The following is a 19,794-nucleotide window of genomic DNA, read 5'->3' as shown; positions in this document are numbered from 1 at the left end:
CCAACTGCTCTTTCTAGCCTGGTATTCTTAAAAAGGGCCTAAACCGATTGGAAAAGCATAAGAGGCGATTTGCCGAACAGAAACGACTCAGCAGAGTGCACCGTGCTGTCAAGTTCAGCATTGAAGGCAACAGGATGCCCCTGTAGGCCTGGCCCTACCAGTGTATCCGGGAGGTATCCCCAAGGAGGCATGCTCTGTGCATGGGCTTGAATTGTCAGTAGCTGAAGTGAAAACAAGTGTGTGTGTGCTTGTTTAACGAGCAAGGCCAGGCTCACTTCTAGTTTCTAAAATAATGACCCTAACGGGCATTTTGTGACATTCAGGTTCTCTTGAATATTTAGAAATTGACATGGAAGTCCTTTCCTTTATCAGTACCCTAGAGCTCAATAGATAATTATTTCCCTTACAAGCATTTTGGTCTTCCTGACTGGGACTCATTTTTATTAAAAAGGCTTTTGTTAGGGCCCAGAACCATAGTCTGCATTGCAGGCATATTAACTGGTCAGTAGCTTCTTAGTGGGAAGGCGGTAGCTAATTTTCCTATTGTCAGTGGCTCAGCAACTTGGATTTGAGGACTCACTGCTGAAAGCCTGACACTAAATACTTAGGAAATAAATTTGATTAAGTCATATTTAGTATGTGATTGGAAATGAAAAAGACTTTGAAACGTTCATAAAGCCAGACTCCCTGACCTGCTCTGTTGAGATTAATGGTGGCACCTTTGTTGTAGTGTACTCTTGAGAGTCGGAGTGTGCTGTGTGCCTTTCGTGACCTCTCTGTGACCCCCACTTTGGCATCTACTTCATGGATTACACTCAACCTTCCTGCCAGTTCACTCTGCTATGAAGCTACTATCAAAACAAAGCACACTCTTATTTGTTGAGAATAAAGGGTAGCAGAGCACTACTAGTTTGGTGCCACAAACTTCATCTGTACTTCTTTTTGTCTTTGTTTTATCTACGTCCCTTGATATCCCTTCTCTCCCATCTGCCCCAAAACACCTGTTTCTTTTTACCTTTTCACTGTCTGTTCCCTCTTTTTATCCTTCTCTTTCATAATATTTTCTCTTCCCCAACACACATATTTGTGAGAGTTGAGAACTATAGTGTGGCAAAGGAAATGTCATAAACATTATGTGTGACTAGTCAACTTTGGGAGCACGCCTCGTGTCCTGAGGGTGTGCATCTATCTGCTGCTATTTCTGGCTCTGGTTCTGCCTTCCCTGTGGGTGATGGGGAGGTGGGAAGAGGTGGCCCAACCTCCTGTTGGAACAGAGAGGTGAGGGAAATTCTATAATGTAGAGTTCCTTTCCTTCATCGTCAATACTGCCAAAACCATAATGTACTGGTATTTATCTAGGCCTGAGAATGGCTTATAGAGCTCTTCTGAAAAAAAAATAAGGCATGTTTTGGGGCTTGTGGTCCCATGTTACATTTCATTCTCTTGTTCTTAAGCCACCTGGTGCTATTCCCCTGCTCAGGGAGATTTCTCACATATTCACAAAGGCCTTCACATTGCACCAACACTAATGAGTATTATTAGAAAATGTATTATTCAAGAAGAAAATTGGAGTGAGAAAATGGCTTTCAAATGAAACTTGTCATTTTTATTTTTGAAATTATGTAAATAAATATAAAATACTAGAATAACCCCATTCCCAAAGTCCTGCTCTTTCTCTGAGTTACCATTGTTAACAATTTGATGTGTTAAATGTATTTCCAGTAATGCTTCAAACTTAGTTTTTTCTTGTTATAATTGTAGAAAAATTTGAAGTAGTGAAAAGAAAAATCACCCACTATTCAAAAGCACTTTGATATATTTTTGCCTTTCTATTGCTATTTTAATATAATTAAAATTATGCTGTATATAATTTTGATCACTTCTCATTAAACTACCTTACAGATTTATCATTTATAATAGCTGCATAATGATTTATTATGTGAATATATAATTGGTTTATTCATTTCTCTATGGTTTCTTATTTTCTCTCCTAAGTAATGCAGTAACCTATACTACATTGTATGTTTATATGTTAATTTATTCCATGGAGTGCTTTTAAACATTAAAATGACAAAAGCAATGCATGTTTTTATATAAGCTTTTAAATACAGAAAGCACAAATAAAGTTAATGTCACTTGTAAACTCACCATACCTTAACATTAACATTTTGAGTTGCTTCTTTTTGGTCCTTTTTATGTGAATGTAAACATTATTACTGGTTTTGGGTTTTCTGAACTTTTAAGCACAATCTTGAATCATATTTTATACTTTGTTAGGTTTGTGTTTACATAGCATGGTAAAAATTCATTTTAGTAAACTTTCTTCAGTGATACAATATTGTGTCAGAACACAATTGTGCCATAATTGTTTATTTATTTATTCACTTATTTATTTATTTAGGTGAGGCAACCCTTGGTTGACCTCACAGATTGCAAGGACCTTGTCAGCTTACAATCCCATATTTTTTTATTTTTACTTTTTACACCTACAGCACCTGGTCTTCCTAGGTGGTCTCCCATCCAAATACTAACTAGGCCCGACCCTGCTTAGCTTCCAAGATCAGACGGGCTTGGGCTTGTTCAAGGTAGCATGTACCATAATTTTTTAAACAGATCCATCTCGTTAATCTTTTAGGCTGCTTTTGGGTTTTTACTGGTAAAACAGTGATAAAACTCTTCACTGATAAAACTGCATTACATTTTTACTATCCAAAGGGGGTGGTATAGAGTTTTTGAATCAGGAAAAAAGTCATTGAATTTAGCATATTAGGTACTATGTTCTTGGTGTTTTCAGGCTTGGGAAAACTAGGCATCTGGCAGCTACAACAACTCTTAAGAGCTATAACTAGGAGTAGATTGTACAACCTGAATGTATTTCAGTTTCTGGGGCGGGAGGGCTCAGACTGTTAGAGAAAGTTCTGGGAGGAGTGGGTAAGGAGAAATCCAGGCTGTATCCAGGTTGGAGTGTAGAGCTGCTAGGAGTTGGGGAGTTGGCGGAGATCTGAAAGGTAAGTCTTCCAGTGTGGACTGACTGTAAGTACTAATAATCAGGGCACACTGTCTGAAAGTAAGTTAGATATTTGGGGCTCTTCAGGAAATCTGGGATATTCAATATGGTAATAGTAACACAGCACTTTCTCATCTGATAATGAATTTTTATGGTAACTCAGTGCTATTAAAATGGATATAAAATAATATTTAGAATTGGCGTATTCCTAGAAAATCTATGGTTATCAGCATGGCTCTTGTTCAAGAATGTTCAAACTCCTATAGAGTTTCTTGCTTATATCTGAGTGTGGAGGTGGTGTCCAGAGGTGGGATAAGACTGGATAGGCTCCAGGACTCAAAGGAACTTCACCACGCTAGCATCAACCCTGGAATGTCTCCCAGACTCTGCCTTCTTTTAGCATTCTTTGCATTGAGACTTAATTTTCTTTCCTTTTTGTGTCGAGTATACTTACTTAACCTAAATGTAATGGTTGCAAAGTAGTAATAATAGTGATATTTATTTAGAGCACTGACTGTATACCAGCCCATGTGTTTATATTTGACAGTATTTTCTCAGTAACTTCTCCCAGCAGTCCTGAAAGGAGTGCTGACCAGGGCATGATTTGCCCAAGGTCGCAGAACCTGCTGAGGCAGAGCAGGGCTTTTTTACCCGTCTGAACTTAGAGCTCCAGCACTTCATGGGTTTGCTTTGCTAACCCTCTGACATCATCCATCACGCTTAAGGCTTTTTCTCAGATGACTTTCCTTGCCTTAGAAGATCATCATTCTTTATGCCAGCACTTTTTGAAGGTGTATTTGACAAAAGGTCAACTCCACATTTGGTCTTTAAAAGGGGAAAGCATACAGTCAAAATATAATGTGGTGCAATTAGGGGGATCATAGTTTCAATTTTTCCTCTCTCTCTCATCTAGGAGGTTTCCATGGACTGGGGCAAAAGTTAACAATAAGGCACAGACAATAACAAAATTACTCTTCAGTGAGTGTTTTCTAACCCTGCTGAGTGTACTTGCTCTTTTGTTCCTAAGGGCACTGAAGCATATTCTGGTTATTCCAGCTCTAGGAGCTCTTCTGACTGCTAAATTTCAGAAAAAAAGGATGAAAGACAAAACTAGATTTATGTATTTCAATAATTGCTCTTTAATTTTTACTCCACTCTTAGTTTCAGGGAACCTCCAAGAAGGGTATCAGTCGACTGGATAAACAGATGAGAAAGTTCACAGATATCAGGAAAAAAAGCAGATCTGCACATGCAGTGAAAATCAGCATCGAGGGCAATAAAATGCCATTGTGACTTTGCCTGGGCTGTGTCCCCATCTCTAAGAAATGCGCAATGGACTCTTTGGAGAAAGAAGATGACATTTTAAACTTTTTTAGTGTATCTGTAAATGGTTCAGCTTGTATTAAATATTGTCATAGGACTTGCATTTCTCTCCATTGTATTTAAAACTGTCATGTACTTTGTACAGAGGAATACTAGTCACACTTCTATAAACTTTACATAATAAAATTCTAGTCTGGTTTTGGGGGGCTGTCTCTTCATTGTCTTAGAGGATACATTCTTAGTGGGAGTCAAAGTTGGTTCTTGGCAAGTGAAAAAAACTTTGGACATTATGGTGGTTTGTTATCTTTCAAAGTTTAACTTTACCTGACTGGTGTAATAAGGAATTTGGTTTCTGTCCTGGGTTCCTGACAGGGAGCTTCTAAAGCCCTTTAGGTTTCCTGGGTGAGAGGAATGTCTTTGTGATGCTACCGAGTGACTCAGTGGTAAGGCCCTGTGTAACTTTAGTATGGGGGCTGGTCACCGGAAAGACCTTAGAGGTCTTTTTTTAGAGGGTTAGGACTTTGAACAGGCTTGACCTAAAGGGTGCTGAAGATTAAGTTCAGTCATTCAGTCACGTGGCCAATGATTTAATCAATTATGCCGAAGCAGTGAAGCCCCAGTTAAGAACTCTGGGTACCAGAGCTCAATGGAGCTTCCTGATTGGTGAACACATTGATGTGCTGAGATGGCGACGTACCTTGATTCCACAAAATGGGGGTGCTGATACTGTGTTTCCTCCTAGATCTTTATTGTGTCTTTATTTGGCTGGTCCTCCTAATTTGAATCTTTTATAATAAAACTATAAATATAGTACTGTCCTGATTTCTGTGAGTTATTTTAGTGAATTCTTGAACCTGGGGGATTGTGGAAACACCCAGATTTGTAACCAGTCAGCCGTAAGTGGGATGGACTTCACTTGCAGCTGGCAACTGAAATGGAGACAGTCTTGTGGATGACTGAGCCCTTAAACCTGTGAGGTGTGATGCTAACTCCAGGTGGTTAGTATCAATTGAATTGCAACATCCTAGCTAGAGTTAAAACAACCTACCAACAAAATCTTATTTCTTAGTATTTATCTTGTTAGGGAAATTTTCATTATTTGATTTTAATTGTAGGCATACCTTGGAGATATTGTGGATTCTATTCCAGACCACTGCAATAAAGTGAATATTGGAATAAAGCAAGTCACATGAGTTTTTTGGTTTCTCAGTGCATATAAAAGTTAAGTTACACTATACTGTAGTGTTAAATATGCAGTAGCATTATATCTTTAAAAACAATGTACATACCTTAATTCAAAATTAGATTATTTCTTAAAAAAAAAAAATGCCATCATCTGAGCCTTCAGCAAGTCATAATCTTTGCTGGTGGAGGGTCTTGCCTCAGTGTTGATGGCTGCTGACTGATAATGGTAGTAGCTAAAGGTTGGGGTATCTGGCAGTTTCATAAAATAAGAACAATGAAGTTTATTGTGTTGGTTAACTTCCTTTCATGGACAATTTCTCAAAAATCAGTAATAACATTACCATAACAAAATAATGAAAAAGTTTGAAATATTGCAAGAATTACCAACAGACACAAAGTGAGGAAATGGAAAAATGGCACCAATAGACTTGTACACAGGATTGCCACAAACCTCCATTTTATATTGTACTGTGAAGCACAATAAAGTGAGGTATGCCTGAAATTGAGTTTTCTCCTTGAGGTTTGCTGAAATGAAGAAAAAGATTGATAAATACTCTCCTAGAGGAAATGTGGATATAACAACAGTCACTGTGCCAGTTTGTAGCAATCAGGCAGTTGGGTTAGAGGTCATTATCACATCTGTATTCTATTTTTGTTATACCTTTATTTTAATAGTCTACAGATTTAATCAACATCACTGATTAGTCAAGATGACTAAATTAAGATGACTGAAGAACTAATTTGTCTTTATAGAAATCTTACGTCAATAGAAATTGGGGTAGAATATCTGGCAATGTTAATTTTCAAAAACAATCGCCGCAAAAGCATGAAGTTAATGTACTTTACTCCTAATCTGTCAAGATCACTTTACACTTTCAACAAACTTACAAATAGGATAGTAAGTTGTTAAAAGGCCAGGTACGTAAAGACATTATCTGGTAATAACCACTAGACTGAGATGGAAAAACAACTTTTCTGCAGAGACATTTTGCTTTATGTAAATATCCTCAAAACCACTTGTAAGAGCAACAAAAACAGCCACCTACTGAAAATGTTGGTGACTCTGATCATTAAAAATTCTAAACAAAGGTACTTTTTAAAACATTTTAGTATTATAGCATTTGGGCATTTAATGGGGGAAGTAAGCTTCAGTTATCTGAAAATTTCACCTGTATAGGGTAAAACTGATGATACCAGGTAATAAAATGGTAACATACCTGAGGAATTCAAAATTAAGGGAGATTCTCATACTATATTTAAAATTTATATATAAATGGTTCTTGTTCCCTGATTTATTTGAAAGAGTCTTAAACCTGGCCAACCAGAATAGCCTTTGAAAATATTTTTTGGAAATATTTCCAGTTTACAATAATGTTGCAAGAAAAGTAAAATAAACTCCCACTTACCCTTCAGCTACATTTACCAAGTGTAACATTTTGCCACATTTGTCACATAGTAAAGTTGACAGCTTGCATCTTTACCCCAAATAATTATATTCCCCCCGCCCCCCCCCGCAGAAAGGACTTTTAGTTTATTTCAGTATCGATGATGTTAACTTAACCACTGGGATGGAGTAATGCAGTTTTTTTTTCAGTTAAAATATATTTTTTAATTGTTAATTGTGTAAATATGTAAAATACACATCAAATCTACCATCTAAAAGGACCAGTTACAGTTTACGGCATTAATGTACATTCATTCATTTTGTTGGGCAACCATTCCTACTTTTCATCTCTAGAAATCTTCATTGGGCAAAACTGAAACTACCCATTGAACACCACCTTCCAGTACCCCTTTTCCCCTAGCGCTGGCAACCACCATTCTACTTTGTCTCTGATTTTGACTACTCGAGGTATATAAGGTGAATCATACATTATTTATACTTTTTTGACTGGTTTATTCACTTAGCATAATGTCCTCAAGGTTTATCTATGTTGCAGCATGTCAGAATTTCCTACCATTTTTAAGGCTGAGTAGTACTCTATGTATATACCACATTTTATTTATCCACCTGTTGATGGACACGGGTTGCTTCCATCTTTTGGCTGTTGTGAATAATTTAGTCATGAACATGCATGTACAAATATCTTTTTAGACCCTGCCTTTAGTTCTTCCAAGTATCCAGAAGTGAAATTGCTGGTAATTGTTTTCTTAATTTTTTGAGGAACTGTCATACTGTTTTCCCTAATGGCTGCTCTGTTTTACATTCCCACCAACAGTGCAAAAAGGTTCCAGTTTGTCCACATCCTCACCAACAGTTATTTTCTTTTTGTTTTCTTTTCTTTTTTAAAAAACTAAGTTTATTGGGGTAACATTGGTTAATACTATTATATAATTTTCAACTATAATTTCACATCAGTATACTCGGTTGTGTGTTTACCACCCGAAGTCCAATTTCCTTCAGCTACCATATATTTATTTGATCCCCTTTACCCACTTCACCCTCCCCTACCCCTCTATATTTGACCCCCCTTACCCTGTCTACCTCTCCGCTTCTCCCCTACCCCGTCCCTTCTCCCCTACCTCCCACCCTCTGGTAACCACTAGTCTATAGTCCATGTCCATAAGTCTCTGTCCTGTTCATTTGTTGCTTTTAGGTTTATATCCCACATATAAGTGATATGTGATTTTCAACTTTTTCTGTCTGGCTTATTTCGCTTAGCATGATTATTTCAAGGGCCATCCATGTTGTTGCAAATGGCAGTATATCATCTGTTTGTTTGTTTGTTTTTTTAAAGTAGCCAACCTAATGGATGTGAGATGGTATTTTGTTGTGGTTTTCATTTGTATTTCCCTAGTGATTAATGATACTGAGCATGTTTTCATATTCTTATTGGTGCTTTGGATATCTTTAAAGAGATGTCTGTTCAAGTCCTTTGCCCATTTTAAAAATGGGTGGGTTTTTTTGGTTGAGTTGTCAGAGTTCTTTATATATTCTGAATAATAATCCTTATCGGATTTGCAAATTCTTTTTTACCCATTCTATGGATTGTCTTTTCACTCTCTTTCTGGTAACCTCTGATGCACAGTTTATTTTAATTTTGATGTAGTCCAGTTTATCTGTTTCTTTGATTTCCTATGCTTTTGGTGTCATATCCAAGAAATCATTGCCAAATCCAATGTCATATAGCTTTCTCCCTATGTTTTCTAAGAGTTTTATAAATTTAACTCTTACATTTAGGTATTTAATCCATTTTACGTTAACTTGTATTTGGTGTACAGTAAGCATACAACTCTTTTTGCGTGTGGATATCCAGTTTTACCAACACCATTTGTTGAAAAGACTACTTTCTCCATTGAATGGTCATTGCACCCTTGTCAAAAATTATTCGATGCTATGTGCAAGGGTTTATTTCTGGACTCTTTGTTTCTATATGTCTGTCTTTCTGCCTATGTGATACTATTTCAACTACTGTAGCTTTGTAGTAAATTTTGAAATCAGGAAGTGTGTGTGCTCTAGCTTTGTTCCTTTTCAAGACTGTTTTGGCTATTTGGGGTCCCTTGAGATTTTATATGAATTTTAGGATGGATTCTATTTCTGCAATAAAATTGCTGGGATTTTAATAGGGACTGCATTGGTTCTGTAGATCACTTAGGTAGTATTGACACCTTAACAATATTAAGTCTTTCAATCTGAGCACAAGATTTCTTTCCATGTATTGTTTTCTTTCATTTCAGCAATATTTTATAGTTTTCAGTGTATAGTTCTTTTGATTAAGTTGATTCTTAAGTATTCTTTTTGATGCTATTATAAATGGAATTGTTTTCTTAATTTCCTTTTAGGATTGTTCATTAGAAAAATCAGAAATGCAAATGATTTTTGCATATTGATTTTATATCAACTTTATTGAATTTGTTTAACCATTTTTTTGGTGTGTAGAATCTTTAGGCACTTTTACATATAAATCATGTCATCTGCAAACAGATGATTTTGCTGCTTTTGATGAATTTTTATTTCTTTTTCTTGCCTGATTGCTCTGACTAGGACTTCTACTACTATGTTAATTACAAGTGTCAAAAGCTGGCATCCTTGTCTTGTTCTTGATCTTGGAGGAAAAATTTTTAGTCCTTCACCATTGAGTATGATATTAGCTGTAGGCTTGTCATATATGGCCTTCGTTATGTTGATGCAGTTGCCTTCTGTTTCCATAGTTTGAGAGTTTTTATCATGCAAGGGTATTGAATTTTGTCAGATGCTTTTTCTGCATCAGTGGAGATGCTCATGTGTTTTTTGCCCTTGAACCTGTTAATGTGATATATTACACTAATTGATTTTCATGTGTTGAACCATCCTTGCATTCCAGGAATAAACCCTCTCTTGATCATAGTCTATAATCATTTTAATGTGCTGTTTGATTTTGTTAGCTAGTAGTTTGTTGAGGATTTTTGAATCAGTATTCATCAGGAATGTTGGTCTGTAGTTTTCTTGTATTATCTTCGGCTGGTTTTGGTATCAGGGTAATGCTGGCCTCAGAGTTTGGAGTTTGGATGTGTTCCCTCCTCTTCAGTTTTTGAATAATTTGAAGAGGATTAATGATAATCTTTTCATGTTCGGTAGAATTCTCCAGTGAAGCCATCTGATCCTGGGCTTTGGAGGTTTTTGATTACAGATTCAATCTCCTTACTAGTTATAAATCTATTTCTATTTCTTCATGTTTCTGTCTTGGTAGATTGTGTTTCTAGGAATTTGTTCATTTTATCTAGGTTATCCAATTTGTTGGCACACTGTTCAAAATACTCTCTTATAATCCTTTTTAGTTCTGTAAAATTGGTAGTAATGTCCCCCCTCTCATGTCTGATTTTAGCTTTTGGAGTCTTTTTTTCTTAGTCATTCTAGCTAAAGGTCAATTTTGTTGATCTTTTAAGTCAATCAACTTTGTTTCATTGTTTTCCTCTTTTTTCTCTGTTTTGTTTATCTCTGCTCTAATCTTTATTTCCTTCCTTCCACTAGCTTTGGGTTTAGGTTTTTTTCTATTTTCTTGAGATGTAAAGTTAGGTTGTTGATTTGAGATCTTTTTAAATGTAAACATTTACAGTTATAAATTTCTCTAGCACTGCTTTTGCTGTATCCCTTAAATTCTGGTATGTGCGTTTTCATTTTCATTTGTCTCAAGGTATTTTCTAATTTTCCTTGTAATTTCTTTGACCCATCATTGGGTCACTGTTTAAATTCCACATATTTTTGGATTTTCCAGTTTTTCTTCTATTGATGTCTCGTTTCATTTCGTGGTTAGAAAAAATACTTTGTATGATTTCAATTTTTAAAAATTTACTAAGACTTGTTTTTTGGCATTACATTATTCTATCCCAGAGAATGTTTCATGTGCACTTGAGGAAAATGTATATTCTGCTATTGTTGGGTGGTATCTTTTGTATAAGTCTGGTTTGTATATTTAGTCTATAGTGTTATTCAGGGCCTTTATTTCCTTGTTAGTCTTCTGTCTTGCTGTTCTATTCATTATTGAAAGTGAGGTACCGATGTTTCCTATTATTGTGAATCTACCTTTCATTTTGTCAATGTTTGCTTCATATATTTAGGAGCTTTGATATTCAGTACTTATATGTTTGTAATTGTTACATCTTCTTGGTGAATTGACCCTTTTGTCATTGTATAATATACTTCTTTGTCTCATAACAGTTTTTGACTTAAACTTTGTCTGCTATTAGTATAGCCACCCCTGCTTTCTTTTGATTACTGTTTGCATGGAATATCTTTCTCTGTCACTTTTGACGTATGCATGTCCTTAATCTAAAGTGAGTCTCTTGTACACAGTGTGTAGTTAGATTCTATTTTTTTATCCATTGTGCCAGTCTGTATCTTTTGATTGGGGAGTTTAATACATTTACCTTTAAAATAATTACTGATAGGGGAGGACCACTATTGCCTTTTTGTTATTTAAGACTTTTCTTTTTAGAACAGTTTTAGGTTTACAACAAAATTGAGAGATGTACAGAAATTTTCTATATGTCCCCTGTCCCCACACATGAATAGCTTCCCTCATTATCGTCACTCATCAGAATGGAATTTTTTTCTTTTTTTTTTTTTTTAACCAAGGTAGAACCTACATTGACCCCTATATTAAAATCACTCAAAGTCCATAGTTTACATTAGAGTTCACTTTTGGTTGTGTACATTCTATGGGTTTGGACAAATGTATAATGGCATATATCCATAATTATAGAGCATTTTCACTGCCCTTGCAGCTTTTTGTTCCTCATTTCCTCTCTTATTGCCTTCTTGTGTGTTTTTAGTTGATTTTTTTTTGTATTGACATATTTGACTCCTTTCTCACTCTTTTGTGTATATTCTATAGATACTTTCTTTGTACTTACCCTAGTGATTACATATAACATCATAAATGTATAAAATGTTCTTCTACCACATACAAAACTACTGTTTTGTAGTTTTACCCCTCTTTTATTGATGCCACAAATTACATCTTTATTTTTGTGTACCCACTAACATAGATTTATACTTTTTATGCCTTTTCTATTTTAAATCCTATAAAAGAATAAAGAGTTATGAGCCCTAATTACAGTAATGCTAAATTTTTGTATTTATGTATTTACTTTCACTGGAAAGATTTACATTTTTATATGGCTTTGAGTTACTCTCTAGTATCCTTCCAACTTGAAGGACTGCCCTCAGCATTTCTTGTAAAGCATGTCTAGTAGTAATGAATTTCCTCAGCTTTTGTTTATATAAGAATGTCCTAATTATGTCCTCATATTTAAAGGACAGTTGTCAGATATAGAATTCTCAGTCAACATTTTTTTTTTTCTTGCATTACTTTGAATATGTCATTGCACTGCCTTCTGTCATGCAAAATTTTTGCTGATGTGGGGCTGGGAGGCAGAGAGGGACCCCTTTACTAGTGAAATACTCTACAAATTTTTGGAGGGCATTAAATTAATCATTGTTTCCAAAATGACTTTCCCCACCCACTGCATACCACTCTTCTCAAGCAGAAATGATCAAGCCAAGCTCCATGCTTCCTCTGTTTCTTGTGATCTTCCCCTATTGCAGTAGAAGTCTTCCAACATTGGCTTTACTATGGAACAGGTAGAGTGTAGTGTGGAGTGATGTGAATGTATGTTAGCTATATGTAAAAGAATTCCTGAGATGTTAGAAAAGTCCTGGGAAGTAGGATTGCTAGTGTAAGCATGAGATAGAAAGTTTGCAAAAATGTGTGTGTTTCTGTAAAGAGTTGTCTTAAGTTGGCTTACTTTGGTACCATTAAGCTATAAACATGCACTTAATATGTTTATTGTTTTTTAAAGTGGTGGACTATGTCACAGGATTACCTGTATGCCTGTTTTAAGCAAACTCAATACATAATGTAAAAGTTTGACCAAAACTTGGAGGTGCTAGTTTGTAAAAGGATGTATTATATTTTTAAAAATATTTTTTAAAGCAAGATATGAATTACAAAATTTGAAAGAGCAACTAGTTAAAACACCACTCACTCTAGGAGAAGAGTTTGGATATGTTCTCCTAAGGACTTAGCTCAGTTCTTACAAAACCTGTGGCCCTGGGCCTGAAGATTCTTTCTATTGTGTAACTGCAGATAAGAATGCAGTGAAAGAGATTCAAGATGTTTCAGGCCCTACAACAGCTATTCCTTGAGTCTACTTGACCAGAGAGCAATGGATAAGGCTTTAAGATACATAAATACTACTGAGTAAAATACTTACAAATACTATTGTGAATGTTTTATGATGGACATGTTTTTTTAAAAAGGCAGTGGATTGGAGATAGAGACCCAGAGTGTGGTCTCCAACATAAAGGATTTCTTATGGGTGAAGGATGTCAGTACTTAGGATTTGAGAATCAGGAGAGGAGAGGAGAGGAGAGGTTATGCTTCCCTGACCTTTGAGTGTGGTGGAGGAGTGCTTTCTTTGTAATTCTTTTCTTTGTTGTATGCTTTTTGAGCAAGAAGTTAACGTTTTTTGGCTAGAGATAGTATAGAAATAGAGTGAGTTCCCCAGACCAGCTCTATATGAGACTGACAGAGGTCAGCCAGTCTCACATAGACTGGTCTTCTGAGGAGCTTACGTGGCAATGTAGCCATTCCAAGCTGGCCTCTTTCGAAACGCATGTTTCATTCATTCATTAGAAAAGTATGACCAAGTCAGGCCAAGAACTCTCAGGGGTCTGTATGATTTTCTCTGTTCAGCTTGTTGAGCTGAACTAACAGCACTTAACATTTTGACATCGATTGTACCTACTTCTATGAAATGATATTATCCCTGTTTTACAGATGAAGAGAATGGCACAAAGAGAACAAGATGTAGCAGACCCAGAATTCAAGCACGGGTCTCCTGATTCCAGAACCCGTGTGCTTTCCTGGCCACCTTATCAGTTGGATCTATTCCATATGGAGTATATGATAGCTTTTATTGTTCAGATTTTTCATTTTTTGGCTTTTATCTTCTCATCATTCCTTTTTTACTGAGGAAGTTAAAGAGAAAACCATGAGGTAGGTAAAGCCATTTAAAGGTTTTTTTGAGAAATAATGTTGTTCATTATGAAATAAAGCAATCAAGTACAGTAGTATTTCAGCATAATCATATTAACCACAGAGTGGAATTTAGAATGAAATTGATCTCATATCAACCAATATTTTTCCTTTTAAAAATATTTTAAAGCAAAAAAGCAAAACCTTGTAAGTCAATCTCATAGCATAGGTGGCATTATAAAGACTATCTGTTCATTTCTCTACTGAAAAGGAGAGGAACTAGAACTGTCCTTGTGCGTAATAGGTGTTAGGTTAATTACCCTATTTAGGTTTGACAATGAGTCACCATTACTTTAGAGTTTTGTGTTGAGCCTGTAGTTGCTCTTGGACCTTGTTAAATTTGTACCATCTGAAATGAACACCTGTGTCCGTTCTTTACCCGGCTTTGCTGTTACTGCTCAAATGCAGTTACACTTTAAATAATAAATGGAAGACCTCAGGACATAATAAAGTTAATATCCTAATGAAGAGCCTCAGTGGGTCACAGCCAGGTAGGAGCTGAGATTTAGCCATACTGGTAAATAGTTTGGTCAGAAGTCACATTCATTGATTTTCATTAGGGCTGATGATCTTAGGGAAAAATCTTGAACTTTGTTCCTTAATGGGTTCGATTACTAACAGGACGAATGGCTGGAGTGGCCCAGGCAAAGGCCCTTTTGCAGAGATTATGGAAGCTTCGAGAGAAAATTCACTGTGAAAGGGGTACCAGCTTGACAGAGCATGCCCATCTTCCCAAGAAGATAGAATGTTGGAGGAAAACTGTAGTTCCAGGTATGTCTGTACCCAGCCAGCTTGGAGGTAGGTTTGCTCCTTTGGGAGAAAGGGCTATAGGTGTGAAGTGAAAGCTGTGTCAGTAGATGCTGTAACATTGGAGTCCAAAAAGTTTTGCTGTGGAACAGCCACAATGTAATGCATCCAGAAGAAATGTTCTCACCTCATAAGAGAAGGTCTCTGGCATTGAGGCACAGTGGTGGCCTGGATCCACCAGGCATGGTGGAATCCCAGAATTGCAGCTCCTGGCCAACCCACCTAAGGGATGGTGACAGGAGTAGATCTCCCCAGTGGGGCTTATCTGTGGAACCATCTGGTGCTGAAGCTGCAAAAGCTTGACCTGCCTAGCCATAGCAACCCATTTAGGATTATGTGCACACCTTTAGGGATCCTAGAAATACTTGGGAGGAAGGGTGTTCCTTGGGGTGGACTTCCTACATTTGCATAGATGAGATCTCAAAGCCTTTGGGATTCAAAGATTAATATGAAACAACTTCATTTGTACTCATGGCTGATTAAGGCTAGAAAAATTTTCCTTCCTGCTACATTCTAAAATAGGTAAATGGACAGGCTTTTCAAGATGCTCAAGAAACTAATCAATTAGTAATTGCTTGCCTTTTCATTAAGGAATGATTGATCCCCACATGGCCCATGATCTATACTCCACAGAGCCCATAGCTCCCCTCCCCCACAGCCTCTCTAGTCTCATGTCATGCCACTCTTCTCCTCACTCGCTCCACTCCAGCACCCACTGGCCAGCTTCTTGTTTGTCATATGTACCTGCACATTCTCTCATCAGGGGCTTGTGGTTGGCTGTTCTCTTGATCTGGATTATACTTCCCTGCCCTGTCTCCTCAATATCCATGCACCTTACTCCCTGCCTCCTTCAGGTCTCCGTTCAAAAGCACCTTATCTCTGAGGCCTTTCCTGAACTTCTTATATGAGAAAGCAATACCTGCCCCTGGCTTTGTACCTCTTACTCTGTTTTATTTTCCCCTAAACCACTTCACACCATCTAACTTAGTGTATATAGTTGCTTGTTTGCTTATTGAGTGTATCCTCCTCAATAGAATGGGAGCTCCATGAGGGCAAGAACTCTACCTGTTTTATGCACTGATGTCTTCTCAGCAACCAGAACAGTGTCTGTCACATAGTACACACTCAATAGAGCTGGTTAATAAATGGCTCCTACTTCATTCATTCATTCATTCATTCAACAAACACTGAGCCCTACCAGGTGCCAGATGCTGCTGAATAGCAGAGAAACAAAGATGAACAAGATAGCTTCTGCCCTTAATTAGGTCACAATATAAGGAAGGACACAGATGAGCAAACCTAACTAGAAATGCATTGTCTTGGATTTCATTGGGGGCACAACAAGAGATTAGGGATAGCTCCATGGAGGGGGAAATGTTAAGTTGACTCATGGAAGGTGAGGATGACTACAACTGTTAACATTTTTTGAGTGCTTACTATGTACCATCTCTCTACTAAATATAGCAACTTAAATATAGTATTATTTAAAGCTGTAATACTTTGATGACATGAGTGCTGATATGGCTTTTCTATTAGGGATGAGAAGGACCCTGAAGGCCACTACACAGAGAGGTCGTGGGGATGAAAGTGCCCAGATCGGTCCCCAGTACACAGAAGGTGCTTAATAGGTGGGGCTACTTCATTGTGATTACTCTCCAATTGCCTATGTGTTTTCAATCTAACAGCTTCATTTAGCACTGGATTTGCTGATATGTGGCTTTGTATTTCCTTTACCTCAGTTCGGTAATACAAAGAGTATGTGCTCAGGCTCTGGAGTTTGACCAGACCTGGCCTCAATCCTGGCTCCACCAGCTCACTTTTTTACTTGGTATAAGGAGGTTTCCTAATTAGTCCCTGTGGGATAATGATGGCACCTACCTTATAGAGGTGTTGTTAGTAGAAAGATCATGCACAAGAACTGCTTGGCATGTGGTAAACACTCACATATTGGTACCCATCGTGTTGACTCTCACCACCCTGAGTATACTATTCCAAAACTGGGCACTTGACATTGCTCAAAATATTTAACAAATCTTGACATTATCTTTGGAGTACTTTGAATAATAAGAAACTTTTTTCTTTCAAGAAAAAGCAAGTTTCAAGGAAGAGTGATAAGTTATTCAGAACCAAATCTGCTGATTGAAGTAACCGATGAATCAAGAAAATTGCCTTCAGGGTCCAAAACGATGTGTTTCTTGTAACCCAAGGAGGTGCATCCAGAAGCGGCCTTCCAGCAGGGTGGGTGGCAGCCATGCTGAGGGGTGATCGCCCAGCCTTTGGAAGCGCTGCTTGGTTCTACACCCAGTCACCCTTGGGTGGTTTTTACATTATTATACTTTTTAATTGGAAAGTAAAACCTGCTCATGGTTAAAAAGGAAACAGTTTAAAGGGTAAATCACTGTTTCTACTCTTATGTGAGCATACGAAACTATGTATGGTCCCTTTTAAAAAAAGCAAATGGGGCCCAGCATACATACTGTTCTGCACCTCCTCTTCCCACTCTCCACAATTCTAATCAAGCTCTTCAGAGGGGACAACTGTTACAGACAGCCATCCACAGAGAGGCATGAGACACAAGAAAGGCCAATGGTCTCTACCAGTGGAGTGAGCATGGGGCATAAAGGAGCCACATGGCACATAGCTCAGCCCATCGCCCATATTCAGACACTCCAGCTTCTGTACGAGGAGAGACCAAAGTGTTCAATGGGCTGCGCTGGGTGCAGTACTCCTAGCAATAGAGTATGCCCTTGACGAATGTTTTCCTAAGGCTTATATTTTTAACAACCCCTGGTTGGGGGCTAATAGGCTACTTGGTCAGGGCTTTAGCATAATCAAGGCTGGAGAATGCGAAGCTGAGACCTGTGGGGGTGGGGAAGAGATGGGGGGAAAATCCATTGGCTCCTACTCCCCCCACCCCAATCTTTGATCTTCGTGGATCAGACCTCTGCTTATATCCAGCAAGACACAGAGGAAGCGCAAGGCAATGCCAAAGCCAGGGAGCTCCCAGCTACTAGAGTGGCGAGCCTCCTGAAGTGGGGCAGACCCCAGAACTCTGGGATGGGCCACCCTATCCCTGTTCCTGGAGGACACGTAACAGGTTGAGGCATTTAGCCATCACGGGGTTACAAAAATGGGTTGCAAAGGCTAATATGATTGAGGAGTTAACAAAACAGCTTTCACAGCCTTTAGGCACACCACAGGTTACACAGTCAGAGCAGGGCTCTTTACCACAAAGCAGATGCTGCAATGGGCATTACAAATTAACATTGCTTGGGTTTTCACCAATTCCTTCGTCCTACGACAGTAGCTAGCATAGAAAGACACAATGGGCTTTTAAAACCAGGGCTTTTGATAGAACTTGCAGGACAAGTTCATAGAAAATCTGATCCTATTTACCTTCCATTCAATCTTGATGAGGACTTGACTTGAACCACAGACTCAGACTATCCTCAGCCTGTTTCTGCTCATTATCCAGCATAAGCTAAGCAAAACACCACCATTATCTAGAGAGAGGTGCTGTCAATGTCTGCCTATGTACTTTGCTTCTCTAAAGGCACAGAACAAACTAGATCTGCTTTTGACACCTAGGAGATGAAACTAATCACCCCCAGACTGAGCAATACTGTTTGGATTATACCCAGAAGATCCCCTGCTGCTGGCTGCAGATGACTCCTGACTTTAACCCCTACTCTGTTGCATTGTCCCTACCTTACCTGAGAAGTTTCTGTCCTTGCCAATGTCAACTACATATCCACTGGTGGGTCACCACATAGCCCCAGATTACTTATTGGCTGCTGAAAGGAGTGAAGCCTGCACATTTAACATACCTCGCTAAATGTTTTAAAGAATACCGGTGACATGCATCAAAGGGACCATAATAACACTACAGACTAAGCAGATTGAACAAGTCAAAATCTTCTCCTTTTCTGATCTATTCTCCTGAAAGATGGGCCTACAAACAGGCTTTGAAATCCTAGTTTTTACCCTTATAGGATTCTTTAAAATTCCTTGTTGCTGAATCCAAACTCAGGCGTTTTGAATTAACATATCACAACTTAAATTATAAAACAACATGGGCCGAGGGGATAGATTGTTATATTATGAGCCAGAGGTAGCCTCTTTATATTGGCCCTATGTTTACTTCTTCGTAGCAGACCTTTAAGTTCCAAAGCCCGCTGGTGTGAAACCCAAATTTTACATATCCAATAGTTTAAAAATAACTCAAATAAGCAGAAGACTTTTAGCCATTTAGAGCCTGCCTGCATTGCCACAGGAAACTACACCCAACATCTGCTAGCCAGAGGTTTTTAAAAACCAAGTAGCTATAAAAGATCCCAAGCTGCTGCTGCTTGCTCTTCAGTGCTCTGTATTTCAGAGACTCCCAAACATGTTGCTGAGTGACACCATCTAGACATGTATGCTCTCTCTGATCTCCCTCTCTCTGAAAGTTTCCTTGCCCTCCTCCCTTCTGGGTGGATGGTCTACTGTGAAGGACATCCCCACAGCAACCTGTCCAAGGTGCCCAAATAAAGCTCTTTGTATGCCTATGTGATATTTTGTGGTCGTATCTTGTTCTGTGATGGCCCCCAAAATTCCTCAAACACTACAGGCTGCCTGTACATTTACCAGTTTTTTCCGTCTTCCGCAAACCAGTTTTTGGCTCTATTATTTTTCTGTTTTCTATTTTATTGGTTTCTACTTGATTATTTCTTTCATTCTGCTTAATCTGTATTTCATTTACTCTTTTTCTATCTAGTTTCTTAAATGGAAGTTGGAGCAGCAATCGTAGATTTGAGACCTTTCTTCTTTTGTAATATAATGGTTTTTAGTGTTATAAAAACACTGCCTCAGCTGCACCTGACAAATTCTGATATATTGTTTTCATTTTCATTTATTCAAAATACTTTCTGACTTCCATTTGAATTTTTTTTTTGATTCACATGTTATTTGAAA

At 37.8% G+C, this 19,794-nt stretch overlaps 1 protein-coding gene and 1 pseudogene across 10 annotated transcripts in view; one reads left to right on the top strand and one right to left on the bottom strand.

Moving 5' to 3' along the window:
* Positions 1-19,393, top strand: part of IWS1 (IWS1, SUPT6H interacting protein) — a 55,839-nt gene extending 36,446 nt beyond the window's left edge. For 4 of the 10 annotated variants that reach the window (XM_015590585.2, XM_015590586.2, XM_015590584.2 and 1 more), the window contains 2 exons: positions 13,777-13,995; positions 14,656-19,393. In XM_015590585.2, the coding sequence (XP_015446071.1) occupies positions 13,777-13,971 (195 nt within the window). In that variant the 3' untranslated portion in view covers positions 13,972-13,995; positions 14,656-19,393. Of the gene's footprint in view, positions 1-17; positions 1,892-4,168; positions 5,144-13,776; positions 13,996-14,655 lie in introns of those variants that run through there. The other 6 variants (XM_006913438.3, XM_015590587.2, XR_003046799.1 and 3 more) reach the window with 5 other exon arrangements.
* Positions 2,484-2,603, bottom strand: LOC112481094 (annotated as a pseudogene).
* Positions 19,394-19,794: the final 401 nt, after the last annotated feature.

Source organism: Pteropus alecto, unplaced genomic scaffold, assembly GCF_000325575.1.
Source record: "Pteropus alecto unplaced genomic scaffold, ASM32557v1 scaffold725, whole genome shotgun sequence".
Lineage (NCBI taxonomy): Eukaryota > Metazoa > Chordata > Mammalia > Chiroptera > Pteropodidae > Pteropus > Pteropus alecto.
The sequence above is the reverse complement of the archived record's forward strand: the minus strand, read 5'-3'. Positions and strand labels throughout refer to the sequence as shown.